Genomic DNA, 17068 nt, shown 5'->3' with positions numbered 1-17068 from the left:
AACAGGCGAGCTGACTTGGTAGATGCATGTCATTGTATCGCATTTGAGTGGTTCGATGTTCATGATGTCAATCACTGGACAGTCTGGTCCAGACTCAACTAATTACAGACTGGCATCATATAGCTGGAATATTGCTGAGTGTGGCGTTAAACAAGAAACAAACAAACTCAAAGGGGCAGGATGTAGTTTCAAGTGAGAGTGTGAAGAAACCAATCATGAAACCTATCAGCATGATCAGTGAAGTCATCAAATCTCAAGCTGACAAACAAGTGGTTGATCGAGTAAGCAAGGCTCAAGGCCACCAGGGTATAATGACACTGTCTCACTCAATCAGCAACATAACATCTGCGGGTTGGTCATTCCCAATGGACATCCAGCTGACATCTAGGTATCATGCAGTTTTGTAGCTTTCCATGCAGATCTGCATTTATTCTGTGTTACCTCATGCACAAGAGACAGGTGAATCATGATTAATTTCCACTGTATGTTCCACTGTAGGCTTGTTTGTGATAAAAAACCATAAAATCACAAGAGGATAAGACTTCAAGTGATAGCAGGCTGGATAGGAAATGAGTTGAACTGCTCATCCACAGGATCTCTTCATGTTATAATGTCCTGTCTGGATCACTTGGCCGTGGACTTACAGACAACAGTTAAGGATTATCCTGGAAATTTTTAACTGAGAGACAAATTTTCCCCTGGAGCGTGGTGAGATTTTGCTCATTATCATAGATACTTCGTCTTCAAACAGTGGAAATTTGATTTTCAATTATTTGACTCAAATTACAAATTATATGTAATTAATGTTACCAGATTACATATAGATATTTGTCTGCGTTCTGAAACTTTACCAATGATTTTTTTTCTCGCTTTTTCACTACCCAAGTGATTATGTTTAAAAACGAACACTCTTTTTGCCAATGATGGATCAAACAATGTTGTGCACTCCGTCATTATTAAGCGATGCAAAGCATGCATATTTATAGGAATCGGTAAAGCATACAGAGAGATCGCAAGAGAGATCGTGTTGCAAGTATGCAACTCGCTATTTCGATACACAGCTTTTGACATATTAATAAACTATTGTGTAAGTTTTTATTGACATTTTTCAGTATGGTAGATAATCTTATTCAAGCAAGACAACATTTACGATTTCTGTCGGAGAAAATGAGAGTGTCAATGCAAATGAAACTATTGAAAATGAAAGTGTAACAGTTAGATGTAGAAATCTATGTGAAATTCAATCGCACTGAATGAATGTTGATGTGATATCCATGATAAATATGCAAGAATATCGCAGAATCGCAGCAGCTAATTTCAAACCCTGTTATCTGCACACACAAAAAAGATGTGTGTCTTAAGAAACTGCTTTGGATTGTATTTACCACTACATATCAAAATGACAAAACTGAACAATTTGCCATTCTTTAGTGAGAATAGCAAAGCACATATCATACTAAAAGTAGTGAATCAGTCTGATGCAGAAATAAAGTTAATTTCAGGACATTTTGACAGCAAATATTTACCAAAGTCTGTCCGCGTCAAGATGCACTGCATTGGGTGTTCAGTGGTGTGTCTGGTCGTAGTGGCCCCCGCCTCGTAGCATGTTGAACACAGGTCATAGTCATAGCAGATCAAACACTTGTATCTCTTGCCCCGAAAATTTCCTTTTAAGCAAGAGTCACAACTCACACCTGAAAATAATTCAAATTGAATAGTGCATTAGCTCATTGTCAGAAGTAAAGGAAAGGACATCCTCAAATATCAAGTTTATCACACCTCAATTCAGTTACCTTGATCTATTTGCATCATAGTTTCATCTGAGTACAGTTCAAGCGACATGATGCTGTCCTATCAAATGACTCATGAACGAGACATTCAAAGTTAGGGATTCGAGAGATTTAGATGGCAACATCACTTCTCAAACGAAGCTATGGAAGTGATTGGAACCAGGATCTCTATAGTAACGGAATGGAAACGTCACAATGTATAATTGACCAAGCTTCATTTCCAAACAATGTAACCAATCAAATTAGGTGCAGAGGAAGGGTGAAACGATACAGCAAGGTCATGATCATGATCATGATGATACGATATGTATCGCGATATGCATATTTACTTCAAATCGCATGCAAACTTCTTGATTATTACTATTTCAGAGCAGATTCAAAAGGAACAGCTAGCTTTGGACACCTGTTCGTAGCAGCTATTTTTGGTAATGAACTTGAAACGTTAATTACAAAACATTTTTAGATAATTGACTGACAAGCAAACACACTGGGGTCATTAAACGAGTAGTAGGTCGTTTATTTTAGTAAGTGTATTGTCTTGTATCGATACAGTAACTGCATGCAATTCTATATATTGGCTATCATGATGACCAAGGTAAGAGTTGAGGCGCACAACATTGAGGCCATGGTGTCATGTATCGTATCGTCGCATGAAAACTTACAATGCACCGGTGCACCGATGTATCGTTTCACTCTTAGTGCAGAGTGATATACTTCACAGATATTAGTAAAATGGGTCATTAGCTCTTCAGCAGTCTTATACCACATCAACAGCAAACAATGATATACTGATTCTAGTTGCTCCTTTCAAGTTATCATCCTCATCAACTGAGGCAGCTCAGAGTGCACCAGGAAAGGTACAAGGCAAAAGGGAGCAAACATAATTATTATGCAGCAGTCTGCAATATTCCAGCAACATCCCGCCGACCTGTAAATAATCAAGACTGGTACAGGTATATCTGTGGTTGACAGCATAAGTAATGATCCATGCCCATCAGCTAGGTCACTCAGACCCAGCCAAAAAATCACTAATTTGCCCTCACAAGCATGGGGTTATGGACACCTATTCTGATCCAGGGTTGGTTGGTTTGTTGTTTAACGCCGCACTCAGAAATATTCCAGCTATATGAAGGCGGTAATAATAATCGAATCTGGACCAGACAATCCTGTGATTGAGATCATGAGCATCGATCCACGCAATTGGAATACGATGACATCCATCAACCAATCAGAGAGCATGACCACCCGATCCCATTAGTCACCTCTTACGACAAGCATAGTCGCCTTTTACGGCAAGCATGGGTTGCTGAAGACCTATTCTACCCCGGATCTTCACGGGTCTATCCAGGGAGAAGACATTAAGAAGTGGAGGGAGAAGACATTAAGAAATGTATAATCCAAAAGAAGTCTTTAACCAGTCACAACACGAAAGGTTTACAATTTCCCTTGATGTGCAAAACATGCTAGATTAGTTATTTTCTCTTCTATAGCTCTTGCATTGTATTTAAGCTCTTTAATAGTAAATTGACATGAACATATAATTTGACACTTTAATGTTAGAAATTATTGTAAATAATTACATGAATAAAGACTAAGTTGGAAAAACATTAACTGCAAGACAGGATGATAACGAGTTTGCATTTATATTGAGTTAGTAGTTTCTGGCAAGACGCCAACATTTTTATAAAAAATGCATTTAGACTCAATGTATGAAATGACTGATTAATGTCTTCTGTATAAAGATATTCATTAGGCCCACATAATCTTTCAACTTCACAATAATAGCATAGTCTGCTTAACACCAATCCCTTCAAAAGGTGGTGTAAGAAAAGCTGAACACACAATAACTTCTTTCACAATTACAATCATTCTGTTTAATATAAAGGACAAATCCTGAATACAGCCATATCCCATCATGTACATATATGTTTGTGTGTGTGTGTACAAATATTGTCAGGGATTATCCTGGAAATTTTTACCTATGAGAATAAAATCTCCTCCGGTCCCAAAGCCATGAGATCTCTTGGCGTGTGATGAGATTTTGCTAATTTTCAGAGATATTTCATCTTCACACAGTGGGGAAACTGTATTTAATTTTTGGTAATAGTGACAAAAATAGTGTTGCAAGTAGTATTACCAGATTATATAGATATATCCTTTGATATCCTATTTTCGAACATTAATTATTCCACAGCGAATACATGTCTTTAAAAAAATTAGCATAAGTATGAAAACAAAATTACATTCGACTTACATTTCTGTTCATGTTTACTTTAGGAGAAAATACACTAATATATTGTCGACTTGATGGGGAATTATTCGCAAGGACAATTATAGGTTGTTGAGGAGGAATGTTTCCCACCATCAGCTGTTCATTTCGTTGGCATGCAGGAGACAACAATCTGCTGCAGTTATCAAATTTCGACACTGTGTTTAAATCATAATTCAATATATTTAGAGTGATGACATGAATTTGGACTGTTGTAAATTGTATTTCAGTTTGTTGGCCAAATCTATATTATTTACATTCTAGTGCTTTCGTCAATTTCGCCATCTTATTTCCATCTGAAGTGTGTACCATATCAGAGGCTGGGTCTCTGTCCGTATCAAATGAAATCTTATCAATATGGACTTTTCAGTTAATTAGAAGTGACAGTTCATTATACAATGACTATTGCTCAAGGTTCACCCTCTTGTTCAATTAGCAACAATTACGTCATTTATTTCAAACAGAAGGTGGCGTGTTTGCCAAGTGACGCAGCCAGAAAATGTTTATGAGTAACTGGAAGTTGATAAGACTGCTGACTTTCATGATGTTTAAGAGTTACATTTGAATGATTAAGTCACAGTTTTCAAGTTTTATGAAAGCAAACATATCGTAGCATATGTGTTTGGCCACTTTGTTTTGTTTGCTTGTTTGTTGTTTAACGTCGCACTCAGCAATATTCCAGTTATATGACGGCGGTCTGTAATATAATCGAGTCTGGACCAGACAATCCAGTGATTGACACCATGAGCATCGATCCATGCAATTTGGATCGATGACATGTATCAACCAAGTCAGCGAGCCTGACCACCAGAACCCGTTAGTCGCCTTTTACGACAAGCATAGTCGCCTTTTACGGCAAGTATGGGTTGCTGAAGACCTATTCTACCCCGGAATCTTCACGGGTCGGCCACTTTGTAATTCATGCACGGTGGCCATTCTTGCACGAGGGTACGTTCATGAAAACTTTTCCGGGATACGATACATGCATCAACCAAGTCAGCTATCCTGACCACCCGATCCCGTAAGTTGCCTCTTACGACAAACATAGTCGCCTTTTACGGCAAGCATAGGTTGCTGAAGACCTATTCTACCCCGGATCTTCAAGGGTCCATGAGTCCAGTTGGCGTACAAAGGCAAAATTCATGTCCATTCAACATGTTCAATGATTCATAATTTAGAAGCAAAATACAAGCATCATTGACCATGATCAAGTCTCTTACAATGTTTCAAATGTTTTCACAATTAATTACAATGCATTCTAAACTTTTCAACAATAGTCATAAATATGCAGTGGTTCAATGTTTTCACTTTACATGACCAGAGGTTTATGAACATAACAACACTAGTGTAAGTTATTGTAACAGTGTATGAGTGAACTTCAATGACCAGTCACTTGTGAAATCATGATGCACTCATTATTGTGACCTGAGGGCATGATTTCATGCTTCAGCAGATGTGCTCCAACTGATTATACCTACAAACACTGATCCAGTGGATAACATTGCTGTATGCCATAAGCCTGTTTTGAAGCATAACAAAACAAACATGGTCAACTGTTACTAGGAAAATGAAATAGGAAATGCAAAATAAATTATGAAAATTTGACAAACATCAACATGTCAAGAGCAATCCATGTCTTGTATTATAAATTATGAGTCATACAGACCCTGGAACAGATATATTCAAAACAGCCCATGCAAGTCTATTATCGTTAGCAAGTCTAGATTACCGCAGTTTCAAAATGAAGAGTACCTGGGCTCCTTTATAGTATAATTTATTTACATATTTTAACAGCTGTATTTTCTGTATAATATTTTCTTTTAAGAGACAAGATGTTAGTCTAATCATAAATGTACTGGGATCAATACTCATGCTCCAGTGATTCACTATAAACCCTTTTGTTTAAGTTATGTCATTCTTGAACCTACAAATAGTACAATCCAAGATTTAGGACATACACTAAGACACAGTACGGTGACCATGGTAATATGGTTTCAGTCAAATTAAGTTGTTATGGCAACACTTTTGAGACAAATAATTATATTAAAAAGTTGACACAAATTAACTCTTTTTCCCAAAATAGCAGGTACGTGATATTTGGGGATGGATGTTAACAGAGAATAAACCTAATCCCATGCCATGAATTGTGAGCATGAAACATTGTGATAATGTATCTATTTACTCAAATTCTGTGAAAATACTTTTCTTAACTTTGAAAGGAATACGGATGAAAGACAAAGTAGAAATGGCAGACATTTACATCATAGTTTACAATGAGTAACCATCCAAACAAAGTTATTTTCTTGTTCTTGAATTTCATCAGTACAGACACAGCAAATGAATTTGCATGAAGGGAATGTCATGAGCATTTGTTTTGCAATGACATAATATAATATACAACACATACAAGACTTGTTTTTTTAGTTTTCTTTACTGAAATATTATTATTTGATCCTTCATTATAAGTTATAACAGTTATGGAACACATACTGTACAGGTATTCACATCAATCTGAAACTGCTGGTGAACCCGTTCAGATACAAAATATTGACTTATGTAACAGAACACATGACCAAATATATGTCAGATCTTACTGAATTTCATCTGTATGACAACCTACTTTTTGGGCTTGTAATTATATACGTTTTTGGTTGTCAAAGGTTTATTGAAGGGCAACCTGCACAACATTTTGTTTCTAGCATTGGCATGATTGTCTTGATTCATTAATATATTAATTTTCTATCGAGTACACTTACAGCTAAGTTATATCAGTATTTCCAAGTTATTTTCTATCAATGAAATATATTATGATCCTAATAATGTTTAGGTTCAATTCTAAGGGGGCGTAATAAATACAAAAGCAAATGGGTATCCTCAGCATATCCAGATCACTGCATAGTCATAACATGACACTTACAATGCATAAATGAGTAATGTGATAAATGAATTATTTCATTAACATGCACATGCAAGATTAACCAAATCCCATACTTTCAAAGTAACCAGGAAACCATGCACTGCTGTGATACAGTTGCATCATATGGAAATTCATGCATACTCCATACGACACATTATTCATTACAATTTACAGGATCAAAAGAGTGAACTCGTTTCTTACAAACGTCTTTCGATGTTATGATCTTCATGGTGATTTAAACATATTCAATGTATTCGCTGAACAAAAAGATTCTTCTGTTCATGGGGATTTCCAATGCATTTCTTTACTTCCGAAAATAATCATGTGCCAGACATGGGTTCAACTTCCGGGACAGCTATGCGTAGGCAATTTAGCAAAAGTTCCATAAAAAGTACCAAAACACACAAAGTATCATTTGAATAGGTGAAAAAGTACGAATTAACGTTGATGACTGAATCAATGCCAAATGCGCACAACATAGAGCAGAAATAGAACGAAGCCATTTTGGACAAGTCTGTATCAAAAATACCCACCTTCATGACGGGACATTCTAACCACAGAGACACGTGGGAGGGTGAAGAATCGATCCTAGATCACCAATACTAAATAAACTACCTATATCGAATGGACAAATGAAGAAAACTCAACGATCTACGCAAATTCAAAGGATTTTCATGTCTGAATTCCAATCTACTTTCAGCTAGCGGAGGCCATGATGACGTCACGGTAAATAACGCCAAATACTCGCCTGAACGGGATTCTTATTTTTTCTTTCTTTTTGCAACAAGTTGCTAACTGGGACATAAATACTTATTATTAGACCCAAAAATATAATAATAGTGAAAAATAAGAACGATTTTGATTTGGAAACCTGTCGGCATTGTATCAAGATGGCGGCGCAAGGTGGTCGCGTGTTGGTTTATGGTGGAAGAGGTGCACTCGGTTCTGCGATTGTGAAACATTTCAAAGCTCAAAACTATGTATGTGCATTTCTTACGTGATGCTGATTCCATTGCAGTCAGAATGTTTACTTCTCAGTCTCGAAATCAGCGTGTAGAACAACTACGGAAGTGACCTACGTCACAGCTTTGCATCAATCACCATCATAACTCTTTTGACACCGTCACAAGCCATGCGCCATTGAGACAGGAGCTTGTGACCTTGGTTGACATTCGATTCCAGTTGCATGCTGGTTTTGGTTTTGCCTACGAGTCATGCATATGCTCGCTGAGACGTTCAAGGGTGAAAGAACAACCCCTTAGTTTTCGAAAAGGCGTTGATTCCCGAATCTAGGCTACGGAAAATTTATCGATTTTCAAAATCGATTCATTGTCAATATTCAGCTTGAAAAGATAATGCAGAAGATAGAATTTAGATTTTGGAAAATATGCATCACATCAATAGCAGATATTTCTAGCACACATGAATCAAACATTAGGGTGGTTTATGTGAGCATATGTTTGTAAATATATTTTTTTCTCAGAAACTTAGATATTTGAATGCAAGATCTAAGTGCTAATGTTTGATGAAATGGTTTCAGTTAATTTATTATATCTCTTCCTTGAAACATAATTATGATAATGTTCAGTACAGCTTTCACCCGTATCCCCCTCGAAAATATATTTGATTAAAAGTATTGAGCGGCAATGCATACTTGTATATGTCTTGGAGGGGGATACAGGCTGAAGTCTTGCCATTTTTATGATATAGCTTTTCACAAATCAATTTGGCACCCATTTTTGGACAATTATTTTCTATTAAGCACACAATCACGCAAAGTTGGTTAATAATAATCAGTGACCTAGCTATAAATGCGAGTTTTGTAATATTTTATGTCTGATTAATATTTTCTTCATTGTTCTCATGTAATTTTGTAAGTACTGACATGATCCTGTACTACTGTAGTGGGGGTAAGAACAGACTATTTTAGTCTCAGAAAAATACATAATATGTGTCTAACATGCTTGCTGCATGCATGACAGAAGGTCATCTTAATAGCGAGCCTGATGATGAGGGAATGTCTCAAAGACATGTAGATAAATTAAACTGAGTTTAATATTGGGTGAAATATGAATTAAAGACCTCAGTATATGAAAACTTAATATCATAAGAGAGTTGAAGGAAACACATTCCCTGTAGCTGAACATCAGGACATTACATTAGATGCGAAGTCGTCGGAAAATCTGAGTTAAATGTGTACATGTGTCATCACAGTTATCGCATTGCATATCATCATATCCCAATTGCGTAGATCGATGCTCATGATGTCAATGTCTGGATTGCCTGGTTCAGACTCCATTATTTACAGACTGCCATCATATTACTGGAATATAATCGCCTTTTACGGCAAGCATGGGTTACTGAAGACCTATTCTATCCCGGATCTTCCCGGGTCGACTACTGAAGTGTTAGTTTCTACCACTAACTACTGCAGTGATAGATGATGAGTTTCCTATCATCAATTGTAGGATGTGGAGATAAGTTGAATATATTTTTTTTCAATTTGATCAACATTGAATGTATGATCTGGTTTATAACACCACTGACATGTTGGCTACACACATTGACTGACACACTGAATGTGATTGGGATATATTGCCATTGTAAAATTTGACCAATTGATGTATGATAAACTCTTTGCAGAAGTTGTAATACGATGTCTCTTCTTTCAGTGGGTAGGTTCCATTGATCTTCACCCAAATGAAGATGCAGATGCCAACATCATTGTGAAGCCAGTTGAATCTTGGACAGCACAGGAAGAGGAAGTTGTAAAGAGCGTCGATGGAGTCCTGGGGGAGAATAAGGTGGATGCCATCTTGTGTGTTGCCGGGGGATGGGCTGGTGGCAATGCAGCCTCTAAAGGTATGTTTATGTTTCTTCATTAGGGTTGTTAATAACTTATGATCGATTAAACAGGCTTGAATATTTTGAAGCTGGAATATTGCTGAGTGCGGCATTACACAACAAACAAGGGAAATGGAATATGTGAGGTTTGTCATTCTGTCAATATCGCAAACGGTAGGTAGAGATAATCATCATACACTGGCATTCTGTTACCATGGTTTTACTACTATTAGTATCGCAGTAGAGGGTTTTATGCCATTTCAATAGCACTAATGTCAAGATAGTTGCCCTTGTGACCTAACAGTTTCCCTGGTTACAGGGCTTAGGTTACCGAAGGCAGTGAAACTGGGAATTTTGAATTTAAGGTTTACCAACTCGACATCAATCACTATGAGTAGAATTGCTGTTGGTGAACACTGGCCTTCATTAGGGTAAACGTAGATCATGTTAGTGCGTGTGTTTTCATGTAAGCAATATACCAGCTATATGACAGAGGTCTGTAAATGATAGAGTCTGGACCAGACAACCCAGTGATTGACTTCATGAGCATCAGTCTATGCAACTGAGTCTGACAACCTTATCCCATTAGTCACCTCTTATTGTAGCATTGATTGTTTAAGACCAATTCTAACCCGGATCTTCAAATGGCATGTGTTTTTAATTTCAATCTATTGTTTCTGCTCATCTGAAATAGTCCGTGCCAAATTATGTTACATCAACTAGCTCGGACATCTTTGAACATAAATTAATTTAAGAAGCGGAGGGAGTCCTGGTGTCCTTTAGTTTTTCTTCTATCGTATTTGTATCTACAGACCCCAACAGTTTAAACCTTTAACATCAGGTGAATGACAAGGACCTTATGATTTTCATGTCACACATTGCTGTGGGGAGTGGAAACATCCGTTTTTTTTATGGCGTTATATAAGATAGCTACACGTTTAATCGCAAAGAACAATGAAGAACGAAGCGTGGTTTATTTCACGATAAAACATTGTTCTATCAGGACATCATTTCTAGTGATTCAAACATGCACTCACAACTTGATGACGTCGTGAATTGGATAACATTAGTTTTGAGAGGGAAGTGTCAAGTGAGTTGTTCCCATAGGGCTAAAAAAAATAATAGTCTTGATTCTCAGGCACCGCCCACATCATCATAAAGTTCGCCGCACGTTTTGTTTTTATTTCCATTTTTAAATAAAAACAAAAAAGTTCCAAGTCCAACAGAAGTCAAATACTGTATTCCAGTATTTTACTCATCAAGGAATACATTTATGTAGGGAGGCCCTTTTACCAGGTTGATTGTACACAATTGTTTATTGATTACAGAACTTTTTATTGGTGACATACTAGTTTGAACAACAACAACAACAGAAAAAAAAGACACTGCCCGCCCGCACTATATTTTCAAAAACCTTTGCCTGGGGACCATTTCCTATATATATTTTTTAAGCCTAGATGTAGCTGGGCAGTGTAGATAAACATAATGGCCGACTGATCGCTTCCTAAAATTGAGAGAGATGTGGCAGTCAGTATTGGGAGAAAAGGTACAGATAATCGACATGAAAATTGTGAGAATATGTTGGAATGACCAAACCCTGTTCATAAAATGGACTTGGCCAACATTACCGCAGTCAGATTCTATTCATTGAGTCATCTTTATTTAAATACCAGTAAATGTTTTTAAAGCGTGTACATTTTACTAACATTTATAAGGAGGCTGTACATAATCTTGATATTTCATATGAGAAATAAAAATACGAGTCGTCGTGTTTATCGTACAATAAAACACTGCAGGGATTAATCCACTCAGGGCTGTGTTGTTTATTTCTTAAATAATCTCCCTATTTATAATGTCAATGTTATCATCATTCTGGCAAGTGGTGAGAAACGCTGTTGTCTGTCCTAGGGTGAACCGTGTTGATAATGGCCTGTGTTACAATGGTTACAGATCTGGTGAAGAATGCAGACATGATGTGGAAGCAGAGCGTATGGACGTCTGTGCTCTCCTCAAGTCTTGCAGCCAAGTACCTCAAGGAGGGAGGTGTCCTCACCCTGCCAGGAGCGCAGCCAGCCCTAGAGGGAACTGCAGGTATCCCACCCCAGAGACATTATAGCTATATAACCCCCCTCCCCACACAGGCTCATAGCAATTTGGGTTAGGGGACATCCCCTCTCCCCTCTCCCCTCCCTCTCCCCACTCCCTACTCCCCTCTCCCCTCTCCCCTCTGCCCTCTGCCCTCTCCCCTCTCCCCTCTCTCTGTCACGGGTTCTACAATAGGTAAACCTCTCGAATCTGCATTAACATAGTAGGCTTATGCTCTGCAGTATAACTGAAATAATGTGGCATTAAACAAATCAAGTGATGACATTACCTATTGAGTTGGAAACCAGAAAACTGATTGATCGTTAATATTAGTATACATATTTGAATGCAAGTGGTTTAGGAAGCGAATCATGTTACAGTTTTTGTGGGATCACAATTCATGTACTTTATGGCTGGGTTGTTGGTGCGGTATATTCCGAATTGAGAGCTTGTTCCCCACGTGTGTGATTCTCTGTATGATGGGGTGTGATCTAGTCAAGATAGAGCTTGTTCCCCAGGTGTGTGATTCTCTGCATGATGGGGTGTGATCTAGTCAAGATAGAACTTATTACTTATTTGTGTCAAGATAGAGCTTGTTCCCCAGGTGTGTGATTCTCTGTATGAAGGGATGTGATCTGATCAAGATAGAGCTTGTTCCCCAGGTGTGTGATTCTCTGTATGATGGGATGTGATCTGATCAAGATAGAGCTTGTTCCCCATGTGTGTGTCTCTGTTTGATGGGTGTGATCTGATCAAGATAGAGCTTGTTCCCCAGGTGTGTGATTCTCTGTATGATGGGGTGTGATCTAGTCAAGATAGAGCTTGTTCCCCAGGTGTGTGATTCTCTGTATGATGGGGTGTGATCTGATGAAGATAGAACTTGAACCCCAGGTGTGTGATTCTCTGTATGATGGGGTGTGATCTAGTCAAGATAGAGCTTGTTCCCCAGGTGTGTGATTCTCTGTATGAAGGGATGTGATCTGATCAAGATAGAGCTTGTTCCCCAGGTGTGTGATTCTCTGTATGATGGGATGTGATCTGATCAACATAGAGCTTGTTACCCATGTGTGTGTCTCTGTTTGATGGGTGTGATCTGATCAAGATAGAGCTTGTTCCCCAGGTGTGTGATTCTCTGTATGATGGTGTGTGATCTGATCAAGAAAGAGCTTGTTCCCCAGGTGTGTGAATCTCTGTATGATGGGATGTGATCTGATCAACATAGAGCTTGTTACCCATGTGTGTGTCTCTGTTTGATGGTGTGTGATCTGATCAAGATAGAGCTTGTTCCCCAGGTGTGTGAGGCTCTGTATGATGGTGTGTGATCTGATCAAGATAGAGCTTGTTCCCCAGGTGTGTGATTCTCTGTATGATGGGATGTGATCTGATGAAGATGGAGCTTGTTCCCCATGTGTGTGATTCTCTGTATGATGGGATGTGATCTGATCAAGATAGAGCTTGTTCCCCAGGTGTGTGATTCTCTGTATGATGGGATGTGATCTGATCAAGATAGAGCTTGTTACCCATGTGTGTGTCTCTGTTTGATGGGTGTGATCTGATGAAGATAGAGCTTGTTCCCCATGTGTGTGATTCTCTGTATGATGGGATGTGATCTGATCAAGATAGAGCTTGTTCCCCAGGTGTGTGATTCTCTGTATGATGGGATGTGATCTGATGAAGATAGAGCTTGTTCCCCAGGTGTGTGATTCTCTGTATGATGGGTGTGATCTGATCAAGATAGAGCTTGTTCCCCAGGTGTGTGATTCTCTGTATGATGGGATGTGATCTGATCAAAATAGAGCTTGTTCCCCAGGTGTGTGAGGCTCTGTATGATGGTGTGTGATCTGATCAACATAGAGCTTGTTACCCATGTGTGTGTCTCTATTTGATGGTGTGTGATCTGATCAAGATAGAGCTTTTTCCCCAGGTGTGTGAGGCTCTGTATGATGGGGTGTGATCTGATCAAGATAGAGCTTGTTCCCCAGGTGTGTGATTCTCTGTATGATGGGATGTGATCTGATCAAAATAGAGCTTGTTCCCCAGGTGTGTGAGGCTCTGTATGATGGTGTGTGATCTGATCAACATAGAGCTTGTTACCCATGTGTGTGTCTCTATTTGATGGTGTGTGATCTGATCAAGATAGAGCTTTTTCCCCAGGTGTGTGATTCTCTGTATGATGGTGTGTGATCTGATGAAGATAGAACTTGTTCCCCAGGTGTGTGATTCTCTGTATGATGGGATGTGATCTGATCAACATAGAGCTTGTTCCCCATGTGTGTGTCTCTGTTTGATGGGTGTGATCTGATCAAGATAGAGCTTGTTCCCCATGTGTGTGATTCTCTGTATGATGGTGTGTGATCTGATGAAGATAGAACTTGTTCCCCATGTGTGTGATTCTCTGTATGATGGGATGTGATCTGATCAACATAGAGCTTGTTACCCATGTGTGTGTCTCTGTTTGATGGGTGTGATCTGATCAAGATAGAGCTTGTTCCCCAGGTGTGTGATTCTCTGTATGATGGTGTGTGATCTGATGAAGATAGAACTTGTTCCCCATGTGTGTGATTCTCTGTATGATGGGATGTGATCTGATAAAGATAGAGCTTGTTCCCCAGGTGTGTGATTCTCTGTATGATGGGATGTGATCTGATCAAAATAGAGCTTGTTCCCCATGTGTGTGATTCTCTGTATGATGGTGTGTGATCTGATGAAGATAGAACTTGTTCCCCATGTGTGTGATTCTCTGTATGATGGGATGTGATCTGATCAAGATAGAGCTTGTTACCCATGTGTGTGTCTCTGTTTGATGGGTGTGATCTGATCAAGATAGAGCTTGTTCCCCAGGTGTGTGATTCTCTGTATGATGGTGTGTGATCTGATCAAGATAGAACTTGTTCCCCAGGTGTGTGATTCTCTGTATGATGGGATGTGATCTGATGAAGATAGAACTTGTTACCCATGTGTGTGTCTCTGTTTGATGGGTGTGATCTGATGAAGATAGAGCTTGTTCCCCATGTGTGTGATTCTCTGTATGATGGGATGTGATCTGATCAAGATAGAGCTTGTTCCCCATGTGTGTGATTCTCTGTATGATGGGATGTGATCTGATGAAGATAGAGCTTGTTCCCCAGGTGTGTGATTCTCCGTATGATTGTGTGTGATCTGATCAAGATAGAGCTTGTTCCCCAGGTATGTGATTCTCTGTATGATGGGATGTGATCTGATCAAAATAGAGCTTGTTCCCCATGTGTGTGAGGCTATGTATGATGGGATGTGATCTGATCAACATAGAGCTTGTTACCCATGTGTGTGAGTCTCTGTTTGATGGTGTGTGATCTGATCAACATAGAGCTTGTTCCCCATGTGTGTGATTCTCTGTATGATGGGATGTGATCTGATAAAGATAGAGCTTGTTCCCCAGGTGTGTGATTCTCTGTATGATGGGATGTGATCTGATGAAGATGGAGCTTGTTCCCCATGTGTGTGATTCTCTGTATGATGGGATGTGATCTGATCAAGATAGAGCTTGTTCCCCAGGTGTGTGATTCTCTGTATGATGGGATGTGATCTGATCAAGATAGAGCTTGTTACCCATGTGTGTGTCTCTGTTTGATGGGTGTGATCTGATGAAGATAGAGCTTGTTCCCCATGTGTGTGATTCTCTGTATGATGGGATGTGATCTGATCAAGATAGAGCTTGTTCCCCAGGTGTGTGATTCTCTGTATGATGGGATGTGATCTGATGAAGATAGAGCTTGTTCCCCAGGTGTGTGATTCTCTGTATGATGGGTGTGATCTGATCAAGATAGAGCTTGTTCCCCAGGTGTGTGATTCTCTGTATGATGGGATGTGATCTGATCAAAATAGAGCTTGTTCCCCAGGTGTGTGAGGCTCTGTATGATGGTGTGTGATCTGATCAACATAGAGCTTGTTACCCATGTGTGTGTCTCTATTTGATGGTGTGTGATCTGATCAAGATAGAGCTTTTTCCCCAGGTGTGTGAGGCTCTGTATGATGGGGTGTGATCTGATCAAGATAGAGCTTGTTCCCCAGGTGTGTGATTCTCTGTATGATGGGATGTGATCTGATCAAAATAGAGCTTGTTCCCCAGGTGTGTGAGGCTCTGTATGATGGTGTGTGATCTGATCAACATAGAGCTTGTTACCCATGTGTGTGTCTCTATTTGATGGTGTGTGATCTGATCAAGATAGAGCTTTTTCCCCAGGTGTGTGATTCTCTGTATGATGGTGTGTGATCTGATGAAGATAGAACTTGTTCCCCAGGTGTGTGATTCTCTGTATGATGGGATGTGATCTGATCAACATAGAGCTTGTTCCCCATGTGTGTGTCTCTGTTTGATGGGTGTGATCTGATCAAGATAGAGCTTGTTCCCCATGTGTGTGATTCTCTGTATGATGGTGTGTGATCTGATGAAGATAGAACTTGTTCCCCATGTGTGTGATTCTCTGTATGATGGGATGTGATCTGATCAACATAGAGCTTGTTACCCATGTGTGTGTCTCTGTTTGATGGGTGTGATCTGATCAAGATAGAGCTTGTTCCCCAGGTGTGTGATTCTCTGTATGATGGTGTGTGATCTGATGAAGATAGAACTTGTTCCCCATGTGTGTGATTCTCTGTATGATGGGATGTGATCTGATAAAGATAGAGCTTGTTCCCCAGGTGTGTGATTCTCTGTATGATGGGATGTGATCTGATCAAAATAGAGCTTGTTCCCCATGTGTGTGATTCTCTGTATGATGGTGTGTGATCTGATGAAGATAGAACTTGTTCCCCATGTGTGTGATTCTCTGTATGATGGGATGTGATCTGATCAAGATAGAGCTTGTTACCCATGTGTGTGTCTCTGTTTGATGAGTGTGATCTGATCAAGATAGAGCTTGTTCCCCAGGTGTGTGATTCTCTGTATGATGGTGTGTGATCTGATCAAGATAGAACTTGTTCCCCAGGTGTGTGATTCTCTGTATGATGGGATGTGATCTGATGAAGATAGAACTTGTTACCCATGTGTGTGTCTCTGTTTGATGGGTGTGATCTGATGAAGATAGAGCTTGTTCCCCATGTGTGTGATTCTCTGTTTGATGGGTGTGATCTGATCAAGATAGAGCTTGTTCCCCATGTGTGTGATTCTCTGTATGATGGTGT

General features: G+C 39.2%; 2 protein-coding genes across 6 annotated transcripts in view; one reads left to right on the top strand and one right to left on the bottom strand.

Moving 5' to 3' along the window:
• The window catches only part of LOC124136586 (E3 ubiquitin-protein ligase KCMF1-like), a 19536-nt gene extending 11422 nt beyond the window's left edge, over nt 1–8114 (bottom strand). For 2 of the 3 annotated variants that reach the window (XM_046502549.2, XM_046502551.2), the window contains exons 1-2: nt 7510–7698; nt 1527–1694 (exon numbers count right to left, since the gene is read on the bottom strand). In XM_046502549.2, coding sequence (XP_046358505.1) covers nt 1527–1694; nt 7510–7525 — 184 coding nt within the window. In that variant the 5' untranslated portion in view covers nt 7526–7698. Of the gene's footprint in view, nt 1–1526; nt 1695–7509; nt 7699–7973 lie in introns of those variants that run through there. The other variant, XM_046502550.2, reaches the window with a different exon arrangement.
• Nucleotides 7858–17068, top strand: part of LOC124136587 (dihydropteridine reductase-like) — a 25664-nt gene continuing 16453 nt past the window's right edge. For 2 of the 3 annotated variants that reach the window (XR_007220157.1, XR_007220156.1), the window contains exons 1-3: nt 7862–7956; nt 9649–9838; nt 11771–11911. Coding sequence is in view for 1 of the 3 variants with exons in the window: in XM_046502552.2 (XP_046358508.2) it covers nt 7867–7956; nt 9649–9838; nt 11771–11911 (421 nt within the window). In the remaining 2 variants the exon portion in view is untranslated. Of the gene's footprint in view, nt 7957–9648; nt 9839–11770; nt 11912–17068 lie in introns of all 3 variants that reach the window. The other variant, XM_046502552.2, reaches the window with a different exon arrangement.

Source organism: Haliotis rufescens, unplaced genomic scaffold, assembly GCF_023055435.1.
Source record: "Haliotis rufescens isolate VD_foot unplaced genomic scaffold, xgHalRufe1.0.p SCAF_12, whole genome shotgun sequence".
In the NCBI taxonomy this organism is placed as follows: domain Eukaryota; kingdom Metazoa; phylum Mollusca; class Gastropoda; order Lepetellida; family Haliotidae; genus Haliotis; species Haliotis rufescens.
The sequence above is the reverse complement of the archived record's forward strand: the minus strand, read 5'-3'. Positions and strand labels throughout refer to the sequence as shown.